The sequence below is a fragment of the Oncorhynchus nerka genome, linkage group LG4 (genome assembly GCF_034236695.1).
Source record: "Oncorhynchus nerka isolate Pitt River linkage group LG4, Oner_Uvic_2.0, whole genome shotgun sequence".
Lineage (NCBI taxonomy): Eukaryota > Metazoa > Chordata > Actinopteri > Salmoniformes > Salmonidae > Oncorhynchus > Oncorhynchus nerka.
Window position 1 is genome coordinate 69,051,157 of NC_088399.1, and position 24,118 is coordinate 69,075,274.

At 43.6% G+C, this 24,118-nt stretch overlaps 1 protein-coding gene across 1 annotated transcript in view; it reads right to left on the reverse strand.

The window, feature by feature from the left end:
* LOC115128516 (RNA polymerase II subunit A C-terminal domain phosphatase) overlaps positions 1–24,118 on the reverse strand; it is a 128,526-nt gene that overhangs the window by 73,986 nt on the left and 30,422 nt on the right. The window contains 4 exon segments of the mRNA XM_029658411.2: positions 7,523–7,685; positions 11,125–11,290; positions 11,293–11,342; positions 11,423–11,564. Of these exon segments, the coding sequence (XP_029514271.2) occupies positions 7,523–7,685; positions 11,125–11,290; positions 11,293–11,342; positions 11,423–11,564 (521 nt within the window).

Here is a 24,118-nt window from a genome sequence, read left to right on the forward strand (position 1 = left end):
GACTGAATGGGTTATAAAGTAAAGGTCACCCAGTTGGCATACACCGCTACGACACGTCACCAGGCAACCGTACACATTTAGCTACTCTTCGTAGAATGACACATCCAGGGATGGAACCAGCCCTGACATTTAAATGTGAGCCTGCATCAAGCCTACCTGACTGAGATAGGACTCCGGGTTCGTCCTAAATGGCACGCTATTCCCTGTATATAGTGGACTACTTTTGACTAGAACCCTATGGGCCAAGGTCAAAAGAAGTGCACTATATAGGGAAGAGGGTGCCATTTGTGACGCAAAGCCAGCACCACCAAATGTTTTTCTTCCTCCAAAGTTTTCATACGTTTAAAAATGTCATGAGCAGGCCTTTCTGAAAAGGCAGGGAAAGGAAAATGAGGAGAGAGAGAGAGAGAGAGAGAGAAGAGAGAGAGAGAGAGAGAAGTGGGAAGAGTGAAGAGGATGACATTTAAAACAGTATTACAGGGCACCCCAGTGGTTGGTATTTTCACTCAACCGGCTTTGCTATCGCTCTTTTGCAAGCACGCATTAAAAGGGTACAGTCTAGTTTCACGTCGTGGCAGTTGCAAAGTAGGCACACTTTTAAACCCCTGTTGGGTTACAACTTGTACATAATGCACCAATTAAAGTGGACAGATGAATTGATATGCAGTATGTTCTAGATGCTCCTGTCCTGCATAACAGAGAACTAATCCACTCAACTAAACCATCATCACATCTTCATAAAGACCACGGAACAATAATACAGCTGAAATTGAGTAAAAATTAATAAAAATTGCTTTATAAAATAACACTGAACCATGAAAGATATTATACACAGAGTTCCTCTTAAGGAACTCCAATACAGAGCAGAATAAATACATAGTTAAAACACCGGGGACAGAATAAGCATCGGACTGAGAGGCGAGGGGACTCTGAAGAGATTATTAGTTAGACTGCTGCTCAGTCTATATGCCATTTATAAAGCACGCGCACATGTGCACAGACAGACACGCACAATGAATCAGTCTCTCCAGGATTTTTGCCATATTTCCTTTGTGATATCTGCAGCTAAGAACACTTGATTTTGTGGCGGCTTCACATAAACTCAGCAAGAAAAGAAACGTCCCCTTTTCAGGACCCTGTCTTTCAAAGAGAATTTGTAAAAATCCAAATAACTCCACAGATCTTCATTGTAAAGGGTTTAAACACTGTTTCCCATGCTTGTTCAATGAACCATAAACAATTAATGAACATGCACCCGCGGAACGGTCGTGAAGACACTAACAGTTTACAGAAGGTAGGCAATTAAGGTCACAGTTATGAAAACTTAGGACACTATAGCGGCCTTTCTACTGACTGAAAAACACCACAAGAAAGATGCCCAGGGTCCCTGCTCATCTGCGTGAACGTGCCTTAGGCATGCTGCAAGGAGGCATGAGGACTACAGATGTGGCCAGGGCAATACATTGCAATGTCTGTACTGTGAGACGCCTAAGATAGCGCTACAGGGAGACAGGACGGATAGTTGATCGTCCTCGCAGTGGCAGACCACGTGTAACAAGACCTGCACAGGATCGGTACATCCGAACATCACACCTGCGGGACAGGTACAAGATGGCAACAACAACTGCCCGAGTTACATCAGGAACGCACAATCCCTCCATCAGTGCTCAGACTGTCCACAATAGGCTGAGAGAGGCTGGACTGAGGGCTTGTAGGCCTGTTTTAAGGCAGGTCCTCACCAGACATGACCGGCAACAACGTCGCCTATGGGCACAATCCCACATAGTCTGGACCAGACAGGACTGGCAAAAAGTGCTCTTCACCGACGAGTCGCGGTTTTGTCTCAGCAGGGGTGATGGTCGGAATCGCGTTTATCGTCAAAGTAATGAGCGTTACACCGAGGCCTATACTCTGGAGCGGGATCGATTTGGAGGTTGGGGGTCCGTCATGGTCTGGGGCGGTGTGTCGCAGCATCATCGGACTGAGCTTGTCATCATTGCAGGCAATCTCAACGCTGTGCGTTACAGGGACGACATCCTCCTCCCTCATGTGGTACCCTTCCTGCAGGCTCATCCCGACAAGCATGACAATGCCACCATCCATACTGCTTGTTCCTTGCGTGATTTCCTGCAAGACAGGAATGTCAGTGTTCTGCCGTGGCCAGCGAAGAGCCAGGATCTCAACCCATTGAGCACTTCTGGGACCTGTTGGATCAGAGGGTGAGGGCTAGGACCATTCCGCCAAGAAATGTCCATGAACTTGCAGGTGCCTTGGTAAAAGAGTGGGGTAACATCTCACAGCAATAACTGGCAAATCTGGTGCAGTCCATAAGGATGAAATGCACTGAAGTACTTAATGCAGCTGGTGGCCACACCAGATACTGACTGTTACTTTTGATTTTGACCCCCCTTTTGTTCAGGGACACATTATTCAATTTCTGTTAGTCACATGTCTGTGGAACTTGTTCAGTTTATGTCTCAGTTGTTGAATCTTATATTCATACAAATATTTACACATGTTAAGTTTGCTGAAAATAAACGCAGTTGACAGTGAGAGGACATTTCTTTTTTTGCAGAGTTTATATTTTTCTCTATCATGTTAATTTAATAATCAACCAATACAATGTATGCACTCGATTATAGTATGACTAAGCAGACTATGTCTCTATGCAGCCTCCAGCATGATCTATTTTCTAGCACACACATATGACAGAGTTGTTGGTTTGAGCACGTCTCTGGAGGTGCTGTGTTGAGCCGGAGGAGTGTGTATCAAGCCTTCACTGCGATTCATTGCGGCCAGCCGTTCAAACAAAAAAAGAATAACGATTATTTTCGAGTCAGTTAAGGTTAGTTCAAAAAGAACACCACAGATTCCCCTGCTATCGCTTCGGTCACAGTGATCTGCTGGCTGCCGCTGCTGTGGTGGCTGGTCAGACATTCTTACACATGCTATGCTGATTCTTGCACAGACTTTAGCTGCGATTTTTTTTTTGGGGGGGGGCATTCGTTGTTTGATTGGGCTGTTTTCCACAGTAACAGTGGTCGAAATTGCGAACCCTTTGATAGGACCTTTTTCTGCAGTAAAAGTGTGGCGATTTGTCAAAATTGCAAGCTCTTGTATAATATGTGTGGCGTGGTTGATTTTGCATAGAATGATGCAATCGCAGAATCTGATGAATGTATAACTTTAAAGCATCTACACTATGGGAGAATGTGTCTGCTAGAATTCTGGCTTTCGGCTCCTGAAGCCCTCGGAGATTTAAGTCCTACATTCCAAAATGTCACATTTACACAACACTGCTGGTCTTTAGGGAACAACACTCAGCATCCGCATTCCTTCCTGTTCATGGCCAATCACACAACCAATCACAGCACTCAATCTACAGTGAGAACTGAGGTCTTTGAGCAAAGAAGACTGGCTTTGGGTCACAATAGAAATTCAATGGCAGGTCTAAACATCTTGAGCAACCATTTAATGGTTGTAATACGGCCATTGAATCAATTACCATGAAACAACCTTTAGATGACAGCCAAGGCGACAAAAATCCCCAGAATGCTTGATACATTTCATGACTCAGACAGACAGAATGAAATGAACTGCACATCTATCACAGTCTTCTTTGCTCAAAGACCTCAGTTCAACCTTCCCAAGTTCTCTCACGTCACCCCGCTCCTCCGCTCTCTCCACTGGCTTCCAGTTGAAGCTCGCATCCGCTACAAGACCATGGTGCTTGCCTACGGAGCTGTGAGGGGAACGGCACCTCAGTACCTCCAGGCTCTGATCAGGCCCTACACCCAAACAAGGGCACTGCGTTCATCCACCTCTGGCCTGCTCGCCTCCCTACCACTGAGGAAGTCCAGTTCCCGCTCAGCCCAGTCAAAACTGTTCGCTGCTCTGGCCCCCCAATGGTGGAACAAACTCCCTCACGACGCCAGGACAGCGGAGTCAATCACCACCTTCCGGAGACACCTGAAACCCCACCTCTTTAAGGAATACCTAGGATAGGATAAAGTAATCCTCCCCCCCCCTTAAAAGATTTAGATGCACTATTGTAAAGTGGCAGTTCCACTGGATGTCATAAGGTGAACGCACCAATTTGTAAGTCGCTCTGGATAAGAGCGTCTGCTAAATGACTTAAATGTAATGTAAATGTAACTGCAAATTAACCTCAACCTTACATCCTTAGCTCATTCACTTGTTTCGTCTGTTACATGTAATGCAGCAAATTGCAAACATCTCTGAAGCTGGAGTCTTATATCGCCCTCTCTAACTTTAAGCATCAGCTGTCTGAGCAGCTTACCGATCACTGTACCTGTACACAGCCAATCTGTAAATAGCACACCCGACTACCTCATCCCCATATTATTACTTACCCTCTTGCACCCCAGTATCTCTACTTGCACATCATCTGCACATCTATCACTCCAGTATTAATGCTAAATTGTAATTATTTTCACCTCTAGAACCTATTTATTGCCTACCTCCCTACTCTTCTACATTTGCACACACTGTACATAGATTTTTCTATTTTTCTTTTCTTTTGTGTTATTGACTGTATGTGCGTTTATGTGCAACACTGTTTTGTTGTTTTTGGTCCACTGCTTTGCATTATCTTGGTCAGGTCGCAGTTGTAAATGAGAAAATGTTCTCAACTGGCCTACCTAGTTAAATAAAGGTGAAATCAAAAAAAAATTGTTTTCAGATTTCGCCATGGATTTTGGATGTGATTCCGATTCGCTGGCCACTCCAGAACAGTCCAGCATCTCTTCTTAACCACTCCTGGGTGCTTTTCGATGTGTGTTTGGGGTCCTTGTCGTGCTGGAAGACCCACAACCTTCAATTGAGACGTTTTTACACACCGGGTTGAACATTGTACTACAAAACACCTGATGTGTTGATTTCATGATGCCTTGCACACCTTCAAGGCCCCTCAGCACCAGCGGCAGCACCAGCGGCAGCACCAGCGGCAGCACCAGCGGCAGCGCCACGGCAGCACCAGCGGCAGCACCAGCGGCAGCGCCACGGCAGCACCAGCGGCAGCACCAGCGGCAGCACCAGCGGCAGCACCAGCGGCAGCACCAGCGGCATTATCAAACTAGGTTTGATTGTAGGCAGGCTGTTCTTTCCTTTGAATGAGAAAGTAGCTACGTTAAAGAAAACAGCCATTTTAAAGAAGGATGGGAGAGGCTTAATGACCATTCTAACACAGGCTCGGTGAAGCTTGATTAAAAAAAAACTAAACCAATTGGTTCAGACACCCAGGGGAGCAGAGAACACAGGCTGGGTGATGTTAGATAACAGACCTACAACAACAGTTAAAGGACATAATGGGAAAATGGGACAACCAATATGGTTTACAACAACAGAGAGAGATCGGTTATAACAAGGGGTTAATAACGCCATACTGAAATGACTTCGGAGACATGGAGATGAATGAACATGGGATGTGTAATATACCAATACAATGTCTAGTTATGTTATTGACCCCTGTACGTGTGGTCAATGATAAAAAGCAGGTGGCAAAAGTAGCAAATTGTAAATTCGATGGGAAGGCGTCTCATGGTTCACGGACGTAATGTAATAACAATAACTAAAGAAGAAAAGTTCTCCTCATCCACACACAGCCATTCGGAACACCTACTCAGAACAGAGATATTCTGTAGACAGAGAGGTAACGTTACCCATCAAAAAGAGAGAAGTAAACAAGATCTTTAGGGCTAAGACATTTTATTTCTAGGTCCGTGATTTTCAAAAAGGACACATGGTGCAGCCTGAGCTTTCTCCCATCGACACGGACAACTAAAAAGTATCTTCTCATGGAAGACCCTGACACAGCAGCGGCGACCAGGGTTACAGAACTTTATCTTTCAGTTGAACTCATAAACAGACCGAGAGAGACTGAAGACGCTCACTTTGTGTGTATGAAATGGCACCCTATTCCCTATGTAGTGTACTACTTTTTTTTACCAGAGCTCAGTCAATCCCTCTAAAGAGGATAGGTACGTTATTGAGAACACAAAGGCAAATTCAATAAAGGGAATGAGGTGCCACAGACATAATCCATTTCTGCAGTCTCCTGGTTCACAACAAGCCCTTCGTCAAGCAGTGTCCCCAGTCACAGTGATATCTAAACCATTGGATTGAAACTCACAACTGGAACCCATTTGCCATGACAAGCTGTGTGCCCTGTACTGGTGGCAAGGGAGCGACGGAGAATGAGAGCGAGAGGTGGAGAGATGGATAGAGACAGGGGGATAGAGGTGAGTGCGAGAAACATCCTGAAAGAAGAGTATCAAAAGTGCCACCAGTCATCTTCTATATGACAATAATAAAACCCAGGTCAGGAAGTGGAGAGAAAACAACGTCACACAGATTCATGAGTGTCGCTACAGTTTCTATTTAGCCATCAGATTCTCATTTCTTTCACCTCGTCTCTCTCCAAATAACTTAATAGCCATGTCCACAAAATGACAACAGGGGACAGAATACCATTCAGAACAACTCAATAAAACACTAGCCTTTATATACAAATGATTTCTGTCTGTCTGACTGTCTCTCTGTGTGTGTGTGTGTGTGTGTGTGTGTGTATAAATAATAAGCATGGCTGAAAGAGAGACAGCTCAACCTCAAACGGACGTAGAGGTATCACTCAGGCTCCCTTTAACCAGTCAATTAGAGCATGTCGTGTGACGAGGAACTTCGCTTACCAGCCAGACACAAGTCGGGGGACAAGAGTTGGACTCCGTGGGGAATGAATTAAAACTATGTGATGCCATCATCATCATTAACAACGCAGAGCGCACAGTCACACAACATGCCAGATGAGTGAGTGACAGAGAGCAGAGGACAGAAGTACCAGGTGGAGGTGGAGAAACTTCAGGTGGAGGAATACTTTGTCATTTTCTGAACAAGCAGAGAACTGACAGCTTTTCCAGTCAGGCACACTCTGGACAGCCCTACTGAGACAAATAGAGGCTGCTGGAGAGGACCCAGGAGTCTGTCCCCTGACACATTAGCAGCCCTCAGATGTCATTAAACACCATTATCTAGCTTGGAGGCTGGAGATGCAGTCTGCACACAGTGGATGTGCCAGGGAAAAACAGCACTATAACAACTGTGTGTGTGTGTGTGAGTGTGTGTGCGTGCGTGCGTGCGTAATGATTATATTCTCAGAATACTTTCCTTAAAGAGAGAGATGGAACATCAAAGGATGTACTGATGTTTTTATGTCCGAGTGGTTCTGTCTAGTTCTGTGTGTGTGTGTGTGGTTCTGTCTGTGTATGGCAGATATTAGGAGCTCAAAATAGTACCCCGCAGAGAGTCCACCGTACGGCTCCAACCCTGCCTGGAGACTGTATAGAATCTGTATTCACACAGAGTTCATGTGAGTCACATGTAAAGGTATTGTGTTTGTGACAGAATGTATTTTCCATGGTCCTTCCAACCAGATCTGTTAGTATTTCTTTCAGTATGCACACATCTTTGAAAAATGTTTAGCAGGTATAATGTATGTGTTCCTCACCTCCTTGTCCATGCTGTCCAGGTCTTCTTTACAGAATGTGTAGAGGGGGTTGGTCTCTGACATGCTGGGCTGGCGTTCCCTCCGCCGACAGGAGGGTCCAGGCTGCTCGTCGTCTCGACTGGAGGGACCCGCAGTCTCCCCCTGTTGGTCCTTCTGACCCCCCCTGGTCACACCACAACAAACCACCGTCAGCCAGACACAAACATCTCCAACTGTTACCCAATTATTGTGAATCACCATAAGAAAACCAGTGACTTGTTATCACCGATTGTGGGAAAGAGGAAGAGAAACACCCTTTGTGCGTCTTCTAATTACACGCAGCCTCCAAAACGGCTCTATTTTTCCATTATGTTCTAAACTTTCAGTAGGGGGTCAGGCTTACAGCCCAACAGCCATAGGGGCTATCAGGAGTATATGGTTAATATACAGCCCTACTAGACATATATACAAGTCCGGTCAAAGGCAGGTGAAATGTGGTCGGCCACAAACCACATTTCAAGTTTGTGCTTGCGTTTTCAAAGACACGGGAGACAGTCAAGGACAGATGTTTGAGGAACGATACAGTGAAACTCTAAATTAATATCAGAAAAATGACAGATGCTACCCATTAAACTTTCCTTTTTAATCTAGGACAACTTCGACACGAAGCAGGACGCATCTGTGATGTGTCCCACAGAGTGTAGGGGGAGAACATAGAGGGAAGAAGGGAACGAGGGTAGAGGGAGAGGAAGGGAGGAGGGGTGCAACTTCTGGGCTTTTAAACGCTGTGAAAATGAGACATTTCCCAGTGGGAGACAGAGCGGTTTGCAGACCAGAGAGAGATCCACTGGGATAGTAGGAAATTACAGATATATTTCCTTAATTTTAAGCCAAGCAGGATACATAACATGTTCTAAATGAGATCGACTCAAAATACTTAAGAATATTGCTCTTCGTTGACGAACCTGATTAGTCTATTTTAATCTCGCTCCTCCTGTCCAGTCACATTGTGGACCTTTGTACAACACAATCACTTCTCCCAATGACTGGTATCTGCTACTGTATAGAATTTTACAGATGATGGAGAACCCAGAAACATCCTTGGATACGCTACAAGGAGCTCCTAAGGAGTGAGGCTTAGAGACTGTTTGGCACAATGTTTAGGCAATCTGAGGACGGCCAAGGTGAGGCTGTGTTTGCGTGTGTGTGTGAGGAGCGCCACGGTGAGGCTGTGTGTGTGTGTGGAGCCTAGTTGAGCCAAGGTGAGGCTGTGTGTGTGGAGCAATGGTGAGGCTGTGTGTGTGGAGCCAAGGTGAGGCTGGGAAAATAATTAGAGCCCGACTGATATCGGCGGCCGATATTGGCCTTTTACTGATATAACATATCGGTCAATAATTCCAACGATAACCGATATTCAATAAATAGGATGAAAAGAGAATCACATGCTGATCTGAACACTAGTGCCCATTCTCATGCTGATCTGAACACTAGTGCCCATTCTCATGCTGATCTGAACACTAGTGCCCATTCTCATGCTGATCTGAACACTAGTGCCCATTCTCATGCTGTGTCATTATTTTCACAATGTAGGACATCAACATATGAAGTTACTGGACAATTGCTCTTTTGGATGGCAGTTTGGGAATTTAGTGTTGAAAAACACTTTTTCAATCCCCGCAGTAAAACAGTATATCGGCACGTTTGTCCCCCGAAAAGTCAGAATCATTATCGGACACACAAAAAAAAAAACATTGGTCGTGCTCTACAAACAATATCCGTTGAAGATAGAGTAGACAGTCCTGGGGTTGGCACGTCTCACTACTGTCCTGTTAGATCTGGTTAGAGGACCTCGTTGAGAACAGGAGTGTAGCTAGCTGAGGATAAACCGCTGAGACAGGCTGGTCCCACTGAGTGGTGATGTAGAGAGGAACATTTTGCCCAGAAACCAAGAAAGTATTGAGCGATTAAGAGGGAACAACACTCCACATCACCCAGTATGTACTGCAGGCGGCAGCACATCCTCCTGGTGGTCTCTAATTGGGAGCGGCGTTTGTTTGATGATTTCTCTCTAATTTGGGCTTTATGTAACAAAAATTCCGCATTGTGCCTCAGTGTGTGTGAGTGTGTGTGTGTGTGAGACCAACTCTGCTCTGCTGCGAAGCTTCATCCTGATGTTATTAACATGACTTTTCTGTCTCAAAGCAGAAAGTTAAGGAGCCCCCGGCAGAGACCGTCCAGTAAACAGACGCCAGCCAATTTAGAGATGAAAACCTTTCACAACATTTGGAGCCAGCTCAAAGGAAAACATTTGAATTGAGACCAACACCAAGCCTAGGATGTTAACTCTTTGGTACATACCAATTGAGGTGACAGAGATGCTGTTGGTGACTCACACAGGAAGGACAGAAGGTGAGAGCGATTTAATCTTGACAAACTATGGGTAAAGAAGCTACCTGCACTACTGAAAACAGAAATACATGCAGACACTGCAAGTAATATACAACCTTAAGGTTGGACTGGGAAATACAAACCTGTTAATACAACTTATTGTAGCTGCTTGCTGACTAATGAGCAGTTTCCCATCACATTCATCATAGCCCCATTATTTTATTTCTCCTCCAAAAACAGACGTTTTCCAGCATTAACATGCTAATTCATCTTCACCTCTAGCTGTAGAACATAATGAACAGGCAGAAACTCCAGCAGGAAATCGGCTAATCATTTAATTCCAGGAGAAAAAAAAAATCCACACAGCATATAAGGCTAGTGGGCCTCATGTATACATATATATATTTATATTCATTAGAGCTGGGTCGGTCGGGGAGACACCTTGCAGCGTAAACACCTGCTGCTCGGCTCATAGACAGACAGACAGTTGTTACCCGGCCTACTAATAGATACATGATTAAACAGACCGAACACTGTTCTCTACGTTACAGCTGTAAGCGCTGCCAGAGTTATTGTTTTGAGTGTTACATCTTCTGAACACTGGCAAAGTTCAGAGCTCTTCTGTATACAGGGCCCAGGGGTCTACTACATGTAAGGCGATACAGGGTTTTCCAAACTGGGTTCTGGGGCCCGCCCTGGGTGCACGTTTTGATTGTTGCCCTAGCACTACACCGTTGATTCAAATGATCGAAGCTTGATGATGAGTTGGTTATCTGAATTAGCTGTGTAGTGCTAGGGCAACAACCAAAACGTGCACCCACGGGGGTTCCTAGGACAGAGTTTGGGAAACGCTGAATTAGGGTTAAGTGCTTTGCTCAAGGGCATAGGCAGATTTTTCACCTATTCGGCTCGGAGATTCAAACCAGTGACCTTTCGGCCCAACGCTGCAACGCCTCCGTATAGCAGCCATCAGAGCAAAGAGAAGGACAGGACAGAGACAAGCTACGTTCCAACTGGTACGAGACCTGGTGTCCATGCTCATCTAGCTATGAGGGGGGCAAGAGGACTTACTAGGTACTTAGAAGCACTGAAAAGCCAAACATCAATCCCAGATATCAATACATCTGATGGGCACCCACAGAAGAGGACCGGTCTGAACACGCATGTCATCCATCATCATCCAAAAGTACGCGCCACACACAGTTGTGAACACAGTTGAATTGCCAGGTCAGTACCTGAGCGAGGTCTGGTCGCCATGGGCAGCAGACATGGAGGCCTGGAGGTAAGATGGTGGTCTGGAGGCCTGAGTCCCACGGCGAATCAGCTTCCCCGTGACTGGGTCGTACGTCCGCACCTCAGGGGCAGCTGGAGGGTGGTGGTGAATGGGGGCGGGGGGAAACCGGGGTTCTGGAAGGACCCTTGGAGGTCAGGGAACGTGACTGGGCTGTTGCTCCTAAAGACAGAAGCACCATCAGATAACTGTGCGAATGTGTGTACTGTTGTGACTTTGTGTGTGTGTGTGTGTGTGTGTACCGTTGGGTCTTGGTGTAGTCCTCCTTCAGTGGATACAGTGATTCCTCCACCCTCTCCCAGCGCTCCAGACATCCCCACAGCCAGTCAGGATTCACCACATGGAGATGTTTACAGCCTTGGGCCTGACGCACCTTCTCTGTACCTGAGAGAGACGAGGAAAGGGTCAATCAAGAAGAGAAAACAGAATACCGTCTGTTTCTAGATACCAAACTTAAAAGTAGAACTGACAGCGTTTTAGCAACATGAAATCTTATTCAAATCTGTTCATATACACCGCCAAGAAGAATACATTTGACATGAGAGCACTTCGATGCGGTCATTTTCACGTCTAGTAAGACATGAGAAATCTATAGTAATATAGGTTGGGAACTCGGGCATGTGTTTGGCCAATTAATACACAATGCAGCAAATAAAACCTCATAAAAACATGTGTTTTGTCCAGGATCGAGTCAACGCAGACTGGTGCGCCATATCAGAGAGATACAGTAGGCTTATAATCTAATAAACCATTTGCCACATGGGCCCGGCATGATTAACTTTGAACTGGACTGTGTGTTTATAAGCAGCAGCAACAGTGCGACGTTAGATCATTACAACGTATTCGCTAAGAGCCACAAAATACACCTGAATGGATTTCTGAAAATATGTAAATACCACGGGAGTCCTCTTACATTTGGGAACTTCACAGTCCTATTAATATAACCGTGAAAAGGGTAGGATCTCTCTCCCTCACTTGCCTATGCGCATCGACAACAAGATCAACAACTAATGCTAGCCATAGCAAGATGAGCTAAAATCTAACGAGGGAACATTAGTTAAACCCTCTCAAACCTTTTCAGCTAGTTGGCCGTCAGAATTGCACTGATAAACGACGGGGAATAGTAGCCTGCTCATTCTTACAACGGAAATGGGAACTTGCCTACCCACCCATTTGATCGATGCCAAATACATTTGATTGACAACTAAGAGACAGTTCAAGTTTAACGTAGCTAGTTAGCTAGCGAAGCGATTCACATATCTGGCTAGCTAGCCAAATGACATCTGCATCTCTATTTATAGCCAAAGATGGGCTCCGTGCAATTATTTCATATCTGCAAAGAAGTTCAAATGCGGCCAGTTCCACTTTAACAACCAAGCTGCATAAAACAGAGGAGCAAACTGAAGAGAGAAATATACAACAACTCTTGGATGCAAATGGGAGTGGATTTTATTGTTAAAACCAACACTTTCAATGGGCCTCCCGAGTGGCGCAAGGCACTGCATTGCAGTGCTAGCTGTGCCACTAGAGATTCTGGGTTAGGGTCCAGGCTCTGTCGCAGCCAGCTGTGATTGGGAGACCTGGGGAGTGGTGCACAATTGGCCCAGCGCTGTCCGGGTTAGGCCGGCAGGGATGTCCTTGTCCCATCTCGCTCTAGCGACTCCTGTGGCGGGCAGTGCACGCTGACACGGTAGCCAGGTGTACGGGGCTTCCTCTGACACATTGGTGCAGCTGGCTTCCGGATTAAGTCGGCATTGTGTCAAGAAGCAGTGCGGCTTGGCTTGGTTGGTTGTGTTTCAGAGGACGCACGGCTCCTGACCTTCGCCTCTCCCAAGTGCGTATGGGAGTGGCAGCGACGGGACAAGACTAACTACCAATTGGATACCACGAAATTGGGGGGGAAACTAATAAAAAAAAAACACTTACGGGGGAGCCTCAATCATACATTCAAAGCCAATTGACAATTGTCCTGAAGCATTTCATTTATCTATTAGGTTCCATTGACAATCAGTTATTTTATTGGCATTGTCAGTTCAGAGAGCAGCAATTTCCACTTGACGTCTGACCCAAAGATAGAGACCTGCATCTCAGAGCAGCACCGTACCCAATCAACACAAGGTTAGCCCATCTCACAGCGGCAAACTCTGCTCTGCACATCGATAGCCTATCATTCTTTGCCATATTTTCTCCCCAAGTTGATTAGGTGTGTCTGAAATTGATACTAGCGTGTTCAGTTCCGACTGTGTAGCTAGCTATAAGCCAATAATCCAGAACAACAAGAGGTCAGCCTTGAGATTGCATAGCAACAGCGGCCAGACAGACAAATCCTCTGAATATGATCTGACTGCCAATGCTGAGATTTGAGATGGCTGAACAAAATGAATTATACAAGGTAGCTAAAACATTAGCCAGACCCCACAATTTGGGCTGTCGAGTTCAATTGGGGTGACGATTTCCTTGAAGGCCTTTGTCCCTAGAGTTGGAAAATGTGCAAGAGAAAGCTGCCAGTTCTACACTGCTATGTTATCACTCTTTCATCCCATTGGGATTTTACCAGTATTCAACAAATTATTGCTCACGTATATCCTTTAATCATATCAATGGAAAGCTTAGATTTACAGTATACATCAGACACAATTACAGAATATTGAGGTCAACATCACTTTGATAATATGACATATCAGAATTACCTGTGTAAATTGCTTTAAAAAGGAAACCCTGAAACATTTGAAACTTTGTTCGACAAGTGTAACTAGGCTACTCGGGAACATTCAATGTCGTCTTGGTAAGCAACCCCATTTGGCCTTGTTTTTTAGGTTTTTATCCTGCTGAAAGGTATTCATCTAACAGTGTCTATTGGAAAGCAGATTGAACCAGGTTTTCCTCTCAAATTTGCCCCAAACATAACACTTTGCCTTGAGGACAAGAAGTTAATTTCTTTGCAGAATTACTTAATTAAGTGCCTTGTTGCAAACAAGATGCATGTTTGAGATGTTTTTTTTTTCTGTACAGGCTTCCTTTTCTTCACTTTGTCATTTAGATTAGTATTGTGCAGTAACTACAAGTTGATCCATCCTCAGTTCTCATATCACAGCCATTAAACCCTAATTATTTTAAAATCACCATTGGCTTCATGGTGAAATCCCTGAGCGGTTTCCTTCCTCTCCAGCAACTGAGTTAGGAAGGACACCTGTCTCTTTGTAGTGACTGGGTGTATTGATACACCATCCAAAGCCTAATTAATAACGTCACCATGCTCAAAGGGAAAATCAGCATCTACCAATAGCTTCCCTTTTTTGCGAGGCATTGAAAAATCTCCCTGTTTTGTGGTTGAGTCTGTTCAGGAAATGAATTACTCGATTGAGGAGCCTTACAGATAATTAATTGTATGTATGTATGTATGTATGTATGTATGTATGTATGTATGCATGTGAGGTACAGAGATGGGTTAGTTATTTAAAAATCATGTTAATCACTATTGAACACGGAATGAGTCCATGCAACTTATTATGCAATTTGTTAGGCACACCTTCACTCCTGAACTTTAAGCTTGCCATAACAAAAGACTCAAGACATTTCAGCTTTTAATTTTTAAAAGATAATTCCACTTTGACATTGTGGTATTGTGTGTAGATCAGTGACAAAAATCATATACATTTGAAATTCAGGCTCAAACACAAAATGTAGAAAAAGTAAAGGGTGTGAATACTTTCTGAAGGCACTGTAAATGAGCAACAACATGTTCTATTCTGACATTGTCACATGGGGAAATCCATATGGGGAAAATGCATGGGACGGAGGAATGAAAGAGCGACAACAGAACTGTCATTGCTGCACATCTATTACACATTATCCAACTCTAGGGACATCGACCATCAAGAAAATCACTATGAGACATTGTCACCCAGAGTGAGCCCAACCCCTATATAAATCCCAGTACAATGAATGAAAGACTGTCTCATGCATTTGTACGGACAGCCCACACAATGACTGTCACTCAGGCCATTGTACCGACAGCCCACACAGTGGCAGCTTCTTAACATTTCCTCTTCACATGAAGTGGGACCTTGTATGCTGTGGTTCCCTACGTGCTCCCTCTCCCCTTCTCCCTCCTCCTCTCTGTGGTTGAATTTGTCCGGCTCTGACGTACAGAGCTCGTTGAGCCCCCACGGACCGCTGATTGCAAAGTGCAGCCGACGGCAATGCTGCCTGCCACTTCCTGTGCTTGATGATGTCTGAGGGCACGTTGGATTGGATGAGGCTATTACTCCTTTAGAGACATGACGTCCGCTTGCCAGTCAGACAGCCAACCTGTCAGTCAGCCACATTGACTTCAATGACGCTAATTCGAAAGACCGGAGGGAAAGAATCATCTGTTTGGCCCAGACAGACTATTCTTCCCTGCTCCTCTTTCAGAGTTACACCATTGAAGTCAGTGGGTTTCAGAGAACAGGAAGGTACTTGTGACGTTTGTAGAGTCAGGAGGTGAGGTGGCTCTATAAAGCCAGTGTCTCTAAGACTTGCAGAGAAAGGTTGTTCACGTGTCTCTGTAATGACTGAAGGAGGTGCCTACCCAAACAATTTTAACTTCTACTTTTAAAAATCCAACTCTCTAAAAACAAATCTCTCACCGTTGCTGCCTGCTATAGACCACCCTCTGCCCCCAGCTGTGCTCTGGACACCATATGTGAACTGATTGCCCCCCATCTATCTTCAGAGTGCGTGTTGCTAGGTGACCTAAACTAGAACATGCTTAACACCCTAGCCATCCTACAATCTAAGCTTGATGCCCTCAATCTCACACGAATTATCAATGAACCTACCAAGCACCACCCCAAAGCCGTAAACACGGGCACCCTCATAGATATCATCCTAACCAACTTGCCCTCTAAATACACCTCTGCTGTTTTCAACCAAGATCTCAGCGATCACTGCCTCATTGTCTGCATCCGTAATGGGTCTGCGGTCAAGCGACCACCCCTCATCACTGTCAAACGCTTCCTGAAACACTTCAGCGAGCAGGCCTTTCTAATCGACCTGGCCTGGGTATCCTGGAAGGATATTGACCTCATCCCGTCAGAGGATGCCTGGTTATTTTTTTTAAATGCCTGCCTCACCATCTTAAATAAACATGCCCCATTCAAGAAATTTAGAACCAGGAACAGATATAGCCCTTGGTTCTCTCCAGACCTGACTGCCCATAACCAACACAAAAACATCCTATGGCGTTCTGCATTAGCATCCAACAGCCCCCGTGATATGCAACTTTTCAGGGAAGTTAGAAACCAATATACACAGGCAGTTAGAAAACACAAACTCAAAAAAGTTCTGGGACACTAAAGTTAATGGAGAATAAGAACACCTCCTCCCAGCTGCCCACTGCACTGAGGATAGGAAACTCTGTCACCACCGATAAATCCACTATAATTGAGAATTTCAATAAGCATTTTTCTACGGCTGGCCATGGTTTCCACCTGGCTACCCCTACCCCGGTTGACAGCACTGTACCCCCCACAGCAACTCGCCCAAGCCTTCCCCATTTCTCCTTCTCCCAAATCCAGTCAGCTGATGTTCTGAAACAGCTGCAAAATCTGTTGTCCGGGCCTCTGGCAGTCTCTATGGGGGTGCCAGAGGGTTAAATTCTTGGGCCGACTCTCTTCTCTGTATATATCAATGATGTTGCTCTTGCTGCTGGTGAGTCTCTGATCCACCTCTACGCAGATGACACCATTCTGTATACTTCTGGCCCTTCTTTGGACACTGTGTTAACAACCTTCCAGAAGAGCTTCAATGCCATACAGCTCTCCTTCCGTGGCCTCCAACCGCTCTTAAACACAAGTAAAACTAAATGCATGCTCTTCAACCGATCACTGCCTGCACCTGCCCGCCTGACCAGCATCACTACTCTGGACGGTTCTGACTTAGAATATGTGGACAACTACAAATACCCAGGTGTCTGGTTAGACTGTAAACTCTCCTTCCAGACTCACATCAAACATCTCCAATCCAAAGTTAAATCTAGAATTGGCTTCCTATTTTGCAACAAAGCATCCTTCACTCATGCTGCCAAACATACCCTTGTAAAATTGACCATCCTACCGATCCTCAACTTCGGCGATGTCATTTACAAAATAGCCTCCAATACCCTACTCAATAAATTGGATGCAGTCTATCACAGTGCCATCCGTTTTGTCACCAAAGCCCCATATACTACCCACCACTGCGACCTGTACGCTCTCGTTGGCTGGCCCTCGCTTCATACTCGTCGCCAAACCCACTGGCTCCAGGTCATCTACAAGACCCTGCTAGGTAAAATCCCCCCTTAGCTCATTGGTCACCATAGCAGCACCCACCTGTAGCACGTGCTCCAGCAGGTATATCTCTCTGGTCACCCCCAAAACCAAATTCTTCCTTTGGCCGCCTCTCCTTCCAGTTCTCTGCTGCCAATGACCGGAATGAACTACAAAAATTTCTGTAACTGGAAACACTTATCTCCCTCACGAGCTTTAAGCACCAGCCGTCAGAGCAGCTCACAGATTGTTCAAGGATAATCTAAAAACAAAGTTGTACTCATTGTCCAGGCCTGTTTGTCTTGTTAATGGCATCTTCACGCCTTTATAATTGAAGAGAGACCACTGGTAATGGTCTTCTATCTTTAGAAGGCTGGGCCATGTTGGCGATACGAACCAAACCTAATTTCAGTCAGAACTCTGATAGTACCACTTGATTGAACGCCAACAAAGTGCTTAGCTAGTTCAAATTGAAACCACGGCCGTAGTGACAGGATTTTAATGGAACAACAAGCTAGTGATATGTCTTATATATGTATGTGTTCATCAAATCAGTAACACCTGGTAATTGTACAGCTTACTTGGTCACAGTGGTCTTCAAGGTGTAAGCCATAACTAGCCATGTACAGATTCAATAGCCCAAGACATTCCGGCTGATGCTCCGTTACACGAGAATGCATTCTGCAATCCAAATGACAGTTTAATATCTCGAAGAGGCTAGTATGATAGCATCCATGCCCATTAGGGACCAGAATATACTAATGCTAAAGCTGAGAAAAGCTATAAAGAAACAGCTTAGGCTATTCTCTGTTCGGAATTCGTTAAGGGACTGATTCAATTCAGGACAGAATATGTGCTGTAGGTTACAAGGCTCGCTGGGTTCAACACTTAAAGGAAAACTCCAGCCCAAAACGATATTTTGGTATTTGTTCCATGAGAAACAAAATACCAAAACATGTGAAACATTTTGGGGCGATATCAACAATTGACTAATGAAACAAATGCCAAAAGATAGTTTTTGGTGAAACTTTTCTTTAAGTGGGCCTAATATCCATTATGGTTTAGCTCGCTAGAGAGACTTCAAAATCTAAATGTACAGTGATGGAGTCTTCTAGCCTGTGTAATAAACTAATAGGGATGAACAGAGACACAATACTGTATGACTGTATAATGATAGGGATGAACAGAGAAAATACAGTATGACTGTTTAATGATAGGGATGAACAGAGAAAATACAGTAATGGCTGTATAATGATAGGGATGAACAGAGAAAATACAGTATGGCTGTATAATGATAGGGATGAACAGAGAAAATACAGTATGACTGTATAATGATAGGGATGAACAGAGAAAATACAGTATGGCTGTATAATGATAGGGATGAACAGAGAAAATACAGTATGGCTGTATAATGATAGGGATGAACAGAGAAAATACAGTATGGCTGTATAATGATAGGGATGAACAGAGAAAATACAGTATGGCTGTATAATGATAGGGACAAACAGAGAAAATACAGTATGGCTGTATAATGATAGGATGAACAGAGAAAATACAGTATGGCTGTATAATGATAGGATGAACAGAGAAAATACAGTATGACTGTATAATGATAGGGATGAACAGAGAAAGTACAGTATGGCTGTATAATGATAGGATGAACAGAGAAAATACAGTATGGCTGTATAATGATAGGGATGAACAGAGAAAATACAGTATGGCTGTATAATGATAGGGATGAACAGAGAAAATACAGTATGGCTGTATAATGATAGGGATGAACAGAGAAAATACAGTATGGCTGTATAATGATAGGGATGAACAGAGAAAATACAGTATGACTGTATAATGATAGGGATTAACAGAGAAAATACAGTATGGCTGTATAATGATAGGGATGAACAGAGAAAATACAGTATGGCTGTATAATGATAGGATGAACAGAGAAAATACAGTATGGCTGTATAATGATAGGGATGAACAGAGAAAATACAGTATGACTGTATAATGATAGGGATGAACAGAGAAAATACAGTATGGCTGTATAATGATAGGGATGAACAGAGAAAATACAGTATGGCTGTATAATGATAGGGATGAACAGAGAAAATACAGTATGACTGTATAATGATAGGGATGAACAGAGAAAATACAGTATGGCTGTATAATGATAGAGATGAACAGAGAAAATACAGTATGGCTGTATAATGATAGGGATGAACAGAGAAAATACAGTATGGCTGTATAATGATAGGGATGAACAGAGAAAATACAGTAAGGCTGTATAATGATAGTGATGAACAGAGAAAATACAGTAAGGCTGTATAATGATAGGGATGAACAGAGAAAATACAGTATGGCTGTATAATGATAGGGATGAACAGAGAACCATAGTATGAATTCACTATCCCATTACACCTTTCTCTCTGCTAGATGTTGAGGTTGAATGTGTCGATCAGATGAGGTTACTGGAAAAGTTAGAAGTGCCATTATCTTTCCCCCCCTATTCTAGCCTGTTTCTTCCTGACATGGCCTTAGTCCCAAATTGGCCCTTGGGGCTCTGGTCAAAAGTAGTGTACTATAAAGGGAATGGGGTGGCATTAATGATGCAACAATAGCATTCATCAACACAGCCTTGCATTCTCCATTTGAAACATGTATAGTATATATACACAAAAGTATGTGGACACCCTTTCAAATTAGTGGATTCGGCTATTTCAGCCACACCCGTTGCTGACAGGTGTATAAAATAGAGTGCACAACCATAGACAAACATTCGCAGCAGAATGGCCTTACTGAAGAGCTCAGTGACTTTTAATGTGGCACAGTCATAGGATGCCACCTTTCCAACAAGTCTGTTGGTCAAATTTCTGCCCTGCTAGAGCTGCCCCGTTCAGCTGTTCGTGCTGTTATTGTGAAGTGGAAATGCCCAGGAGCAACAGCGGCTCAGCCGTGAAGCAGTAGGCCACACAAGCTCACAGAACCCTAAGATCACCGTGCGCAATGCCAAGTGTCAGCTGAAGTGGTATAAAGCTTGCCGCCATTGGACTCTGGAGCAGTGGAAACTCGTTCTCTGGAGTGATGAATCATACTTGACCATCTGGCAGTCCGACAAACAAATCTGGGTTTGGCGGATGTCAGGAGAACACTAGCTGCCCCAATGCATAATGCCAACCACCTTTGGGATGAATTGGAACGCCGACCGCGAGCCAGGCCTAACTGCTCAACATCAATCTGACCTCACCAATACTCTTGTGGCTGAATGTTCAATGCAGCAATGTTCCAACAGCTAGTGGAAAGCCTTACCAGAAGAGTGGAGGCTGTAACAGCAGCAAACGGGGGACCAACTGCATATTAATGATTTTGAAATGAACAGGTGTCCACATACTTTTGGCCATGCAGTGTAGTTTCCAACCATAATTGTTCCCCAACAATGACTGTGGATCTGTCTCAATGCGTTAGTCACCTGCAATACCTCAGACAGTACTGGTACTATTTTGTCAAAACTTGGGTGAATGATGAGTCTTGCCATAAAGATCTGGCATTTGCAAAATGACATGGATTGGCCCAAAGTGGGAGATAAAGTAATTAACTGAAAATGTGTTATTGCGTGTGACTATCTCAATTGTCCTTTTTCTTGGGTGCCGACATCTTTGCAGTTGCCTTGTTAAATGTGATTTGACTCAGTGAGCAACAACCATTATAATGTCCTCTCCTTCTTGAGGTTTCCTAACACACTTGCAATGAGCAGCTTTTTCCTTTGCAAATTATTATCTACTTAGCGAAGGAAAATCACTTGACTTGAGTGAAACAATGTTACTTTCGGCTGTTTTGTTTTGTTGCTCCTCTTGTTTGTTTGGCCTCGGAACCCAACGAAGCAGACAAGAGACCTAACTCCCTGGCAGAGAGTACACAGGTCCTCTCTCGCAGTAGTCCACTCTATCTGATAATGACTGTGATTGTGAACAAGCCAACTGCTTTATTCTGCCAAACGAGCAATAAACAGACACCTGAAATGACCTTGGACCAGTGAACCAGGAACGGGTGAAACAGGGGGTGGGGGATGGTTGATGTGTTTCAGATGATTATGGACCAGGGGGACAGGCTCTTACGTGTTTGAGGTGTGAACCGGGCTCAGGCTCTGATGCATTTGAGAGGTGATCACCAAGTCAGCAGGGACATAATGAGTTGGACATGGCTGGCCCTGTAGTGCTGCTCTGATCTGACCTGCAGCATCAACAGGCTATGGGGAAGATCCAGAAGATCCCTCCCCTCTGACCTTCTCCTGCAATGGCCTTTGAGAAGGAGGCGAGGAGTATGTAATTGATATTCTTCCTGTGTTGACGGTAACCTGACCTCTGACACGACAGTCAATATTTACATTTACATTTAAGTCATTTAGCAGACGCTCTTATCCAGAGCGACTTACAAATTGGTGCATTCACCTTATGACATCCAATATGTTTCAAACTAATTATTTTAGCCATCTGCGTTGTGTTCCACCTATGGTTTTACCACACCACTCAGACTTCAATTAACATAAACCGTATAAACAGTACGGCTGGGAATTGCCAGGGACCTCATGATACAATATTATCACGATACTTTGGAGCCAATATGATATAAATATATGTATTGCGAATCTATATGTATTGTGATTTGGTACTGTGATTGCGATTCGCATTAATTTCCAAAAGTTCCAACTAGAGGTCGACCGATTAATCGGCATGGCCGATTTGAAGGTTTCATAACAATCGGCAATCGGCATTTTTGGACACTGATTATGGCCGATTACATTGCACTCCACGAGGAGACTGCGTGGCAGGCTGACCACCTATTACGCGAGTGAAGCAAGGAGCCAAGGTGAGTTGCTAGCTAGCATTAAACTTATCTTATTAAAAAAATCACAGCCTACTTCGCCAAACGGGTGATGATTTAACAAGCGCATTTGTGAAAAAAGCACGGTCGTTGAACCAATGTACCTAACCAAAAACTTCAATGCCTTTCTTAAAATCAATACACAAGTATATATTTTTAAAGCTGCATATTTAGTTGAAATAAATTCATGTTAGCAGGCAATATTAACTAGGAAAATTATGTCACTTCTCTTGTGTTCGTGCAAGCAGAGTCAGGGTATATACAGCAGTTTCGACACTTGGCTTGTTGCGACCGTTTCTTCCTAACAAAGACCGTAATTAATTTGCCAGAATTTCACATAATTATGACATAACATTGACGGTTGTGCAATGTAACAGCAATATTTAGACTTATGGATGTCACCCGTTCGATAAAATACGGAACGGTTCCGTATTTCACTGAAAGAATAAAATGTTTTGTTTTCGAAATTATAGTTTCCGGATTTGACCATATTAATGACCTAAGGCTCATACTTCTGTATGTTTATTATATTATAATTAAGTCTATGATTTGATATTTGATAGAGCAGTCTGACTGAGCAGTGGTAGGCAGCAGCAGGCTCGTAAGCATTCATTCAAACAGCACTTCCCTGTGTTTGCCAGCAGCTCTTCGCAATGCTTGGACGCACAGTGCTGTTAAACTCCTGAGATTAGGCTGGCAATAATATAGTGCCTATAAGAACATCCACTAGTCAAAAGGTTAATGAAATACACATGAGAGAGAAATAGTCCTACAATAACTACAACCTAAAACTTCTTAACTGGGAATTTTGAAGACTCATGTTAAAAGGAACGACCAGCTTTCACATGTTCTCATGTTCAGAACAAGGAACTTAAACGTTAGCTTTTAAAAACATTTTTTTTTACATGGCACATATTGCACTTTTACTTTCTTCTCCATCACTTTGTTTTTTCATTATTTAAACCAAATTGAACATGTTTCATTATTTGAGACTAAATTGATTTTTATTTACTATTTAAGTTAGATATATTTGTAATAATGACAATTACAACTTATTCTATATATATATATTTTTTTAAATTATTATTATTTATTTTTTTAAATAAAAAATATGTTTTTATTTTAAATAAATCGGACGATTAATAGGTCTCTGCTTTTTTAGTCCTCCAATAGTCTGTTTCGGCGTTCAAAAATCATAATCGGTCGACCTCTAGGTCCAACCAGTCAAAATCCCTTGTTTTTGAGACAGGGGTGTCACAGAATCTGTACGTTGTATTCATTAAGTATGTTGTAGCAATTTTTAAATATTCATTATGATGCATTGCAATATTGTTTTTAGATCAACAAAAAAGTAAAAAGTGAAAATAACAGTGGTCATTTGCATGACAATTAATCATTACCCAAAATACCATAATCGCCAAAGACCTAATCAGCAGAGCAGAAAGAACCAAGACGCTGACCCGGTCTAGTCTCACCTGACCCTACCACAACATTACGTATGTATCCATCCCTTCTGTTTCCACTAGACATCCCTGAGGAATAGTCACTGAACAATATCTGAGTTAGTCACATGAACTGGTATGCAATAATATATCAAATAATTACACAAAGGCCAAACATTTAATGGATGCAACGTTAAAGTAAGGAATAAATTATATTAAATAAAAGTCCAGTACTGGGCTCCCAAGTGGAGCAGCGGTCTAAGGCGCGGCATCTCAGTGCAAGAGGCGTCAATACAGTCCCTGGTTCGAATCCAGGATGCATCACTGG